This window comes from Gopherus flavomarginatus, chromosome 4, assembly GCF_025201925.1.
Source record: "Gopherus flavomarginatus isolate rGopFla2 chromosome 4, rGopFla2.mat.asm, whole genome shotgun sequence".
Classification (NCBI taxonomy): domain Eukaryota; kingdom Metazoa; phylum Chordata; order Testudines; family Testudinidae; genus Gopherus; species Gopherus flavomarginatus.
Genome location: NC_066620.1, coordinates 135,726,671 through 135,737,887, shown reverse-complemented (window position 1 = coordinate 135,737,887; position 11,217 = coordinate 135,726,671). Strand labels below are relative to the sequence as shown.

The 11,217-nt window shown below is 37.7% G+C and overlaps 1 protein-coding gene across 2 annotated transcripts in view; it reads left to right on the top strand.

Annotated features, from left to right (window-relative positions):
• Nucleotides 1–1,698: 1,698 nt before the first annotated feature.
• Nucleotides 1,699–11,217, top strand: part of PRDM1 (PR/SET domain 1) — a 28,966-nt gene continuing 19,447 nt past the window's right edge. The window contains exons 1-3 of one of the 2 annotated variants that reach the window (XM_050951368.1): nucleotides 1,699–1,769; nucleotides 3,367–3,615; nucleotides 10,951–11,070. In XM_050951368.1, coding sequence (XP_050807325.1) covers nucleotides 3,433–3,615; nucleotides 10,951–11,070 — 303 coding nt within the window. In that variant the 5' untranslated portion in view covers nucleotides 1,699–1,769; nucleotides 3,367–3,432. Of the gene's footprint in view, nucleotides 1,770–2,982; nucleotides 3,070–3,366; nucleotides 3,616–10,950; nucleotides 11,071–11,217 lie in introns of those variants that run through there. The other variant, XM_050951369.1, reaches the window with a different exon arrangement.

Below are 11,217 nucleotides of genomic sequence, written 5' to 3'. Positions count from 1 at the left end.
TGGTTATACCCTATATATCCAATTACATTTATACCCATCAGCACCAGTGCCCTTGCCACCTCTCTTGTGGAATTACACACTGGTAGCAGTTAAGCCAGGACATTCGCTCACAGCAGTTGCCCTACTTACATGCCCTACCAGTGGCATGAGTTCTTCTGCATTAGAACATGTGGAAGGTCTTTACACAGATATACTATTCTCAGCATTGCAAAACCTAGAGAGGCAAATAATCCTTTCCACTCTTCTTTTTATCAGCAGAACTGGGGGGTGGGCTGACGGTTAGAGGGAGGTGTGTACACACATGAGATTTCACAAAATAGTATTTTTCTGAAAAGAAATATGAAACATCCGCATAGGCCTAAACACATAAATATGTGTTTGTGGGGGGCGGGGGAAGTAAAACATGCTGCATCCTTAGTAAGAGGAAAGAAATTATAAACATGTCTGCAGATATGAGGCAAGAAGGAAAAGTAGGAGACTTGCCCTTCAGTGAGCCAACTGGTGTTTGTAATAGGGTGGCTGACTATAAATGTAATTGTGCATCATTGTTTCTTCAATCTAGAGGATTCCTCACTGAAGAGACAGGACCACTTGAAGGAAGTAAGGCATCTGGTTGTTTTGTAATGAGAAGCAGGAATGCTCTTAATAATAAACAAACAGGACATTGTATGCCATCATCACAGGATGTCCTTCCTTCAGTCACACACTGACTTGGAGAGAAGGAAAAAATTGACAAGGGCTCAGGGCTCACTAATTACTATACCAATCCTCCTTCCACTAGCAGCACACTCCACTTGAATACTGTCTAATACAAGCTTAGGGCTGAATTATTTTTTTTTACATATTATACTTAAAATTTGGTGCATGAATTTTTTTTACTATGTTTTGTTTTGTAGCTATTTAATAAGCTTCCCAATTTATTACTTAGAATGGAGGAAGCAACTATCTTTTTTAAAATTTATGTATTTTTCCTAACTTCCTTACTAAATATCAGTATAAAGAGATTTAAACATAGAATTAACTTGTAGCCCTCATGTTTTGTAAGAAATTATTTAAATCATGAGACTCCTGAATGGTATCAAGTAAAATACCACAGTTGTTTAGATTTATTTGTTGGAAGCTTTAAACAATATTTTTATATTCTCTAACCTGGAAAGGACGTTTTTAATTGGTAGTTTAATGGCACCTCTTTAATTAATCTAGATGGGAAAATTAGCTGTGTCCTTCAGACCTCACAGTTCAAAATAGTGGGGTAAATTTCTAGTAGAAACTAGATGAGCCATAATAATACTAAAGTCATATGTGTGCTTCATGTGGAAGTAAGGCTGGCTCCAAGGGAATGCTAATATCCATATGCAGTAAGAGGAAAAACTCTGTGAAATGTTGTCAGAAAGAAAAAAAATTCCCCTTGGCTAATCTCCGTATGAGTTACAGGTATAGCCCCACCCCTGCTTTTGGCAGCCCTGTGAGTAAATCAAATGAGTGGATAGGAAATCTGAAACAGGGAGGGGAAAGGAACAGGCTGCCTAGTTAACACAGAGACTGAAAGTATTGTAACACTCAGCCCTCCAGTGCAGTAAGTGCAGCAGCACCTGTCTGATAGAAAAAGAGAGAGAGGCACCAGCAAAAGGAGTTAACTCTCTAGGTGTGAGTGAGTCTTCCTCTAACATACCCAATGGAAGGAAGAGAAATGTTTACTCGGTAGATATGAGCGAGACTTATCTTAAACGTGGAGCTTGTCTTTGGAAACATTTGTGGACTTTACCTTGGTAAGGAACTTGATTCCTTTTTCCCCCCTGGGATCTATTATTGACCTTTTAGTGCTGTGTCAATCAATATATTAATCTAAACACTTAGAATAAATAGCAAACATTTCTTGTTAATCTTTTCTGCATTGATTTGGAAGACCTAGATATTAACCCTTTCACTTCTAGATGTAACTGTCAGTTCACTGGAGTTTCGATATTAGTCTTTATTTTCATCTTGATATTCAGTCAGTAAATATTTAGCTGATTATTTGATTTGGCTATAAATTAGACCAAAACTTAAAGAACCAGTTTCTTGCTCTCTGTAAAGGAAGTGGGAGGCATTATTGTAAAAATTTGTCAAAATTAAATGTTGTGATGCAGCATAAATGGGGTAAACTTTGTAAAGAACTTTTTTTTTTTAAATGAATCTACATTATCCAGAAAAAGTCTTGGTGTGGTTACTGGATGTTTTATTTTAACTAGGAGTCAGAGATTGACAGGGATAAGTTCTCTGTCCTTTCCCCTCAAAATGTTTCTTTTTATCTTGTAATCTATTTTTTTAAATTTTGGGTTGGGGGAAGGAGGTAGAGGAGTGAAGGGAGGAAATTCCATAATGGTTGAATATTTTTAAAGGGAAAGTTTGAGTTTTTGATCCTGGATTTGAAAACCATTTACAACTACCAGTTTAAACAGCGACTGCATTCTTTAGTTCTACTTATCTTGCAGAAAGATAGGTATTACAACATCATCTGTCAATTTGATATTGTCTGTCCTAAATAGAAATAGGCAGTCGAGGATTTGATGGAATTTTCTCACAAGAACTCTATCTAGTGCCTTAAGCATATAATTCTGTGAGATGTCATCAAGACAAAGAAACATAAGGATTTTTTAAAATTTTATTTATTTATTGGTCCAAGTGAATGTGTTCCAGTGAGTTGTGAAAAGCTGTTGCTGCAACACTGTTGGCAGGATGTCGGCTTTTTCAGCCTTCCATGCCAAAGGATAAGAGGACGTCAGAAGGGAGCCAGGTTGTTTTGAGAGTTGTTTGTGTGTTGGAAGCCGGTGGGAAAGTTCAGGCTTCTCCATTTGGAAAAGGCTAGGCTGGGTTCCGCTCTTCCAACATGCGCTTTCCATTTTTAGCTTCGCTCAGACGCAGACAGCAGCTCCTTCCTCTTCCTCTGCTTGTTTGTGACACTTTTTCTGAGGCAGCTTTTCCACAGGCACTGAGTGGTCTCGCGGCCATGACCCCAGATATTCTAGGGTACAGTATTGGCCTTGCAGAATTTCTGCTTTGAGGTGTTAAGAAAAGGATCTGAGAAAGGTAATGCAGATGCCGATCTTAGGGATTTCCCCTCATTCTTTTGGTTCCCTTATTATTATTAATTATTATTATTATTATTATTACCAAGGCTGGCATTTTAAGACATTGCTTCAGTAAAGGCAACATAGTTTTATGCTGCCCTTTTTTTTTTTTTTTTTGGCTATTACTCAACTGTACCAACTGTACTGCATACGCTTTTAAAGTGCCACAGACTGCTGTATTAGTCACACTGTCTCAAAGGAAACCACAGAAACTGAAGGACAATGAGGATTAAAATATTTTTTTCTTCTTTTCCAGGCTGCCGCACAGTGTAGCTCGGACATTGTGAGTTCCCAAACGCTGGTGAAAGGGACAGAGTGGGCAATGAAAATGGACATGGAGGATGCTGACATGACTCTGTGGACAGAGGCTGATTTTGAAGAGAAGTGCACATACATTGTAAATGATCACCCCTGGGATCCCAGCGATGATGGAAGCACCATAACTCAGGCAGAGGCGTCCTTGCCAAGGAACTTGACTTTCAAATATACATCAAACTGCAAAGAGGTAAGCAGCCGTCTGCTGGGGAAGGTTGGAGCCTGACAGCAAAATCACAGTGCTTTGGAAAGTGACCAGTTCATTACGCTTCCACACTCCAACCACCTTAAAAAAATGCCACTGGCATTTTAGACAAATCCTTATAATTCTTTAAGGAACTGTAAACAAATAATCCATCACTTCCATGGCTAAGTCACGCATCCCTAAAATTGGTTCTGTACCAATTAGCAAACAGTTAAATCTTCAGGCAACTGCATAAGCATGTTTAAAGTGTGGGTCATCCTGTGTGCCAGTTTCTAGACTGCTGTTGGCCAGTCCATCCATTGCCTCTGGCCTAGAAATTAAAGTGCCTTAGTTGTACAGTAGTACAACTTTGAAAAGAAAAAAATATATAATTCCTGGAAATGTGTTTAATCATTGTTCTCTTATTTTATGAAATTGCTTTATTCTTTTAAAAAATGACAGAGTTCTGTGGCACCTTATAGACTAACAGCCACGGGACTCTTTGTCGCTTTTTACGGATCTAGACTAACATGGCTGCCCCTCTGATACTTTATTCTTCTAATGAACTTGCTTTATTTGCAACTTCCTAAATTCTCAAAACTCTGGCCTACCTATTAATGAAGTGATGGTAAAACTATTGCAAGATTCACATAATACTATTCTGTGTCTGCATGCCTTGAATTAACTATCGTTTACCTGGGGCAATACCTTTACTTGTAGCTAGACATGCAAGTATCCTTATCTCTGGAGTGGGTACATTCGTTGTTGGTGGTGGTGGTTGTTGTTTCAGAAGGGCTGGAAAAAAATGAGCCTGGATGAGCAATTGGTCATGTGTTTACTCCATATACACTAGCTATTATAGCTAGGTGTGATGTTCAACAGGGTAATAATCCTAGGGACAACCCTTAATTTCAACTTGTCCTGCGATTTGTGGTGGAGCAGCTATTACCTGTGTCACTACTATGGCTAAATATACTGACCACAGAGCTAAAAAGGGATGTAAATTCATTATTGTCTAACTATCAAACATGTCCTCCCAAAATAAGTACCATGAAGATGCATTCGCTTGTTTAATCCTGTTTATAGAAATAGGGCCAAATCCTCAACTGAAATAAACCAATGCAGCAGAATTCGGCCCTACAGGGCAGGCTAGAATGCATAGTGGTTTGGCAACAGGTTAAGGCTAAACATCAAGGTGGGGGGGGGGGGGGGAGAAGGAAGCTTAAAAAACCAGAAAAGCAAAAAACAAAAATTGCTCCTTGTTTGTGGGTTTTTTTAATTAAATATTTTTGTGGTTTGGGACATGAAGCTGTAACTCTGTGATTAACATATTTCGATATTCATTCTGGGTTGTTGACATGAATATGCAGTTTGGGATCGTTCTGATTTGTAATTTTTTTAAATTTGTTGAAAAGTTTTCCCAATTCTTTCTTATAAAATATGTCCAATTGGGATCCTTTTACTAGAGGGGGTCTGAATACAGAACATCCTTTTTTTGTTTACCAAAGTTGCCCATTGTACTTGGCTTGTGCTGAGCAACAAATAGAGTAAGAAACCAGAGGAACTTTTGATTCCTCAGATTTTATTCCACAGCTCTGAATGAAAGAGCCAATCTGATTATCCCCATCTATTAAAGCTATAGTACTTCATTTATAGGCTTGTGATCCACTAGTCACTTGTCAACATAGTGAAATAGTTGCAGATCGTATCTGTCACTTTCATCACAGTATCTTAATTCATTGGCTCTAAACATTTCTTTTTCTGACTGATTTTAAGGTTTTGTTTTGCTCTTCTGCCTTCAATTTTAGTAACCTGTTTTTTTGTGCATAAGTGTTTGAAGGATCGGACCCTTATGGGGGAGGGAGAAGGGAGGAGAAAGGGACCTTGAATCTGATCTTACACTGATGAGGCACCCTGGGTAACTCTAATGACTCTATTAATTATTCTGGATTTGCAAACGGTGGAGGTAAGAATTGGGCTCTGTGTGTGTGTGCATGTGAACATGGACCTATGGATTTTGCAATTGAGTTGTCTTCACTGTTAACTTTGGGAAATGATTGCACCTTTATCTTGAGGAAAGATGTGAGCACTGAGCAAATTTTATTGACAAAAACATACAGTACATGGTTTATGAAATATTAAAGCTCTCATGGTTAGATCTGTATTTTTTAACCCATTTCTTAAAGGACTAGGAATACTACTACAGTGTTGTATGTGCAGACTTGAGTGGGGTTTTTTTTTGTTTGGTTGGTTAGTTTATTTGGGGGTGCGGGGGTTGTTTTTTGTGGGTTATTTTTCCTTTTCATGCATCTCGTAGCTCTGCTAATTCAGTAATTCCTCCTTAAAGACTTTACTGAAATGGCAAGAGATTCCATGACACATCATACTTTTGTTTATTCTTGGACCTTGCCCAGGGATTTTTTTTTTACATGGTTTTCTTTTTTTTTTTTAAGGACATATTTTTCGCTATGAACTCACAATATACATCAGTATCTTTTTAAAATAAAATGCTTCTGCTCTTAACATTTGGAGTTGTTAGATTTACATGAAGACAGCTGTATATTTTTATGAGGCAGCTAGCTCTTTTCTCCACTTTAGCAATTAATGAAAAATGTGTGGAAAAATAAACTGATATACACCCCTACCCTGATATAACGCTGTCCTCGGGAGCCAAAAAATCTTACTGCGTTATAGGTGAAACCGCGTTATATCGAACTTGCTTTGATCTGCTGGAGTGCGCAGCCTGCGCCCCCTGAAGCGCTGCTTTACTGCATTATATCTGAATTCATGTTATATTGGGTTGCGTTATATCGGGGTAGAGGTGTACTTTCCAATATTACATGTAACTAATCTTTTTTTAAGATAACAATTTTTAAAACAGTTTTTCAGGAAATTTCCTTCTACCTCAATCTTATTAACACCTCCCCCCCACACACACTTCTTAGTATAAAATATCAGTTAGACGTTTGGGACCATCAACACACAATTTATCCTGTTGTTTTTACTGAATCTGGAAAAGGATAAATTATGAGGAGTTCACAGAATCCATTACCTGTGGCATAAGATCCTTACTGCAATACTTTCTATAATAAGGCTACTCTTCAAAGGGGATTAGTATTGGATTCCGAGCTGTTTTGACCAAGTCTATTATAAACTGCTTTAAATGTACACCTCGCTAACCTCATGCACTTGCTCTTTTACAGATAATTCACTGAAGCTGTGTTTTTATTTCTATCTTAGATAATTAAGGACGATATAATCGCAAAGCATTGCCTCTCACTTTACCACTTTTAAAAAATAAATCGCAAGCTGCAGGTCTTGGTTCAGCTGCAGTTTTCTTCCAGTCAATTTAATAAAAGTGTTTGTATGTTTCAAAACAAAATGCTAAGTGAACCACCATTCCAGATTTACATTTATAATTATTATGAAAATATGCTGTAATAGATTGAATCACGGGTGAAAAAAGCATACAATTTCTTAGATTTATTTAAGAGCATCCCCTTTTCTCACAACTAATGTTATTGGTTACCTCACTGTCCCCAGCCCAAACAAAGGAGTGTAAATGCTCCTCAATTTCTTTTTAAAATATCAAAATGAGAATCTAAGGAATACTGTTTTTTGTCTGGGAGCTATGACTTGTCAGGATGTGCTCTGTGACCCAGTCCATTGACAAAGATGGATATGCTGAAATGGCAGAGAGGTCGGTACTGCCCATAAAGTATCTAGTGGAATGGCTTCTGTGGGGGTAGATGAAGCATGAAAGTGTTGAAGCTTTTCAACTTCTCACGGATGTGTTTATAGAAGGCATACAGCAGCTTGCCCCAGCAGTAATTCATTAGGACCCTGGTCAGTTCCAATGGTGTTTCCTTCCTGGGTTAGGTGAACACTGTCATTTAAATCGCCTTTTTGAACAAACTTGAGTTCAAGCAGAGAATAAAAAGCAATTCTTTAATATCTACATATAATGCACCAATCAAAACACAGCAGTGCTTTCCTTGCAGGCAATATTGGACAGGACCACTGAAGATTCTGCAGCTTGTTGTTTGCAAGGTGGCAGCTGTCTGCTCTTCTAATTGCTGGCACCTGGTTAGCTTAGCACGTAAGCATTGTGTTCATCATATCACACATTAAGTAGGGTGAAAGTGTCTTAACTCACTTTAACTCACTGAAGGAGCATGGCTTATATGTATCACATAGGAAATATTTCAAATCACAAGTCTAACATGAGAAACTGGTTTTTATTGTAGAAATATTGTTTTTCTGATAATGGAATTAAAGATAAGTGTGTGTGGCAGTATTAAGAGATTTGAAGTGCCTATAGCTTTCAAGGAGAGAAACATTTCAAAAAACATTTTGAAGACAGATTTTTGTTTTGTCGCAAAGTTCTAAATTTTTGATCCAAAGATTTTTTAAAATCCTTAACATTTTTAGTTGTAGCTTACTTGTGCAAGGAGAGCTCATTATCAGACTCATGTTCATCCACATGATGTGGTAGCTTCAGACAGTATCCTCACAGTTCACAAGGCGTGTGCTCAAGGACACCTTGTGGACAGAAGTTTGAAATGTTTGTTCTGTGTCTGATTTTGGCAACTTAGGCCCAACTTCCTTTCTGCTTTTGATCTGTAGCATTTTTTCTGATTTGTTTACAGTCCTTGGCAACCTTGATTACCAACAAACAACAAAGTACAGTAACTAAATGCCACTACACTATGGCATGGCAAGAGTCTCTTTGATCCTGATTATGGCACAGGACCAGCCTCCTGTCTGGCATGAGATACAGAACCCAGAGTTGTCTTAGTGTCATCAATGTTCCTCTGCTGGCTTGTGATTTTGAGTTTAATGCTACTTGTTCATAACAGTTGAGCCTTTAGAGACATAATTTATACTATACACTTTGATCAGAAACCAAAGGTGACAAAAAATAGTTAAAACAAAGAAGTGTGTTCAGACACGCACGTGTGCATACACACTTCTAAAATATGATGCTAAAATGTCTTCCATTAATTACTGGATGATAAACCATAGTAATGCTTTATATATTGGGAAAGAATCAAATGTTGGGTATAGTACATATAAAAAAAGGATCTGCTGTGTCAGAGAAGCCAATATAGTAAATGTTTCAAGTTGACTAGTTCAAGCAGTAGTGATTTCTAGACATTCTGAGAATTTCATTAGATATTTTAATTAAGACCAAGACATTTTAAAACTGTGAAAGAGCTAAAATATACTTTACAGTTACACTGCTATGAACTTTTCTAGAAAGGGCAGATGGATGTAAATGAAGGTAGATGGGGAAGATGAGAAAGAACATCTGCTTTTTTCAGCTCTCTACGAGAAATGTACAAGGATAAAAATAAAACTGGGCCACTGAACATGTTTCAACTTGTGGTAGGTGTAGGAAAATTTCTGGAAGTCCCTTTTTCTCTCTCTCTCCAGTCCAGATGCACAAATCTCTGTGTGTGTGCACGCGCACTCTAAAACTCATGCAAAACACTTGCAAGACAGCATTATCATCTACCACATAATCACCAGTCCTCTTCCCAATGGACTATATGCTTGATTCGTCAGTATTTCTTGTTCATTTCTGTTTACCATTTCACATAAAACTTTGCTAAGAGTTAATTATTTGTCTGCATTTCCAGTCAAGAAGTCAAATGAGCTGTCTTTGGAATATTTATCCATAGAAAATGTACAAGAGAACCTAACTAATTCTCATTTCACTTAATACACAAACCAGTAATGCTTGCGTGCGAGCACTCTCTCTCTCTCACACACACACACACACACACACACACACACACACACACACACACACACACACACACACACACACACACACACACACACACACACACACACACACACACTTTTCAGCAAAGATTTAACAGCAGAAACTGTGGTTGGGTTTCATGTTACAAGGCATAGTTACTTTTACAAAATACTATGTACAATGCAGAATATTTGTTAGAGCAGTATGAAGTGCTTCAAGTAAACCTAAATGCTTACCCATATGAACAAAGTACATAATTGTGATAATCCTTAATTTATTTGGTTAACTGTGTGTGTGTTTGTTTGTGAATTTGCAGAATTCAGGAAGCAAAAATTGGCACTAATAATTGGATGCCCATCAGCAAGGCTCTGCTGTAGTTCTATGGTTTCATGAGTTCAGCTGGCATAATGAGAATTATTATCTAGTAAGGTATATGAGAGGAATATGTTTAATTGGCTTTACTATGAAAGTTCAGTAAGGTTACCAAACCAACAGCTTGTTTATTTCTCTTCCCTGATTTTTAAGCAGTCTTGTAAAGTCCTGATTTTTGGTTTACAAAATTATTCTGCTTATAACACATTGTTTAAATGCACAAAAATTCAGAGCACTGGTGGAGAACAGGGAAGGACAAAACCAAGAACTCAGCAGTGTGTTGTAAGGGGTTACTCAAAGGCACGTTCTTCTGAATAATGATGAATTGCTTCCTGATTTGTGGTCAGTGACTTTTTTAGTATAATTACTGTCAAGGAGGAAGCTGAACAGCTAGTATATGTATCTTAAACTTGGTACAGCAGAGCATTTTCACCAAAAACCTACACTTCCTTGACCAGACCCACGTAACACATATTACAGGAACCGCTGTCTCTTTTAAAGACAGTAATCTGTGAGTATACTTTCCCAAAGTCAGTTCATATTGATTGTTGATTTTCACTGTATGGTAACGGAAGAGTTGTAGGTTTTGGATGGCTCTTTCCCCGCCCCCTCCAAACCATTCAGCAAGGTACCAGAGCAATAAAAGAGGGGTTAATTTTTATCTAGAAATAAGAGACTGCTATTTTACTAGAAAACTACAAGAGAAGTGGCTTCAGCACAGTGAAATGCTTACTATTGAATATTACTAGTTTCTGAGACTAGAATTTTGACATTCACCTTTGATAAGAAAAGCTGCATCTGTAAGTGGTTGGAAATGCTATTTGTATCAGTAGGTTGGAGTTCTTTAACTTGTTGATCTTTTCTTAACTCTGAAACACCTGACCCTCTTGTTTTAAGAGAAGAAATTGCTTTCAGTGATTCTTTCTGTTTCTGCTTACAAATACAAACACATTTCCATAAAGCAGTTTTTTATTATTTATGCACCTGAAGCTCTATTCACTACTGGCCTCCATATTTTTCAGCAAGAAACTGTAAGTTGACAGAGTTTTTCATATCAGATGTCAATGTGGCTGTTAGTTTATTTCTGCTTTGCTGGCCTCTCATCAAAAAAATATTGGGGTTAGGGTTTTAGTAAGAACAGGAGTGACTTTTTTGTTTTCTTTTGAAGATAGGCTGATCATTTGCTCTTCTGCTTGCAGGTTACTGGAGTTGTAAGTAAAGAGTATATCCCAAAAGGAACACGTTTTGGACCCCTGGTAGGAGAGATCTATACCAACGATACAGTTCCCAAGAATGCAAACAGAAAATACTTTTGGCGGGTAAGCAGAAAAAAAACAGCTCCATGTTGATGCAGTAATCAGATCACTAAATGAGTACAGCTGAAAAGCTGGGTCACTTCCTGTTTCAGACCTGTGTGAGTGCAGGGGGCAACTTCTTTACTCTGCCATATATGAACAGAATTCTGA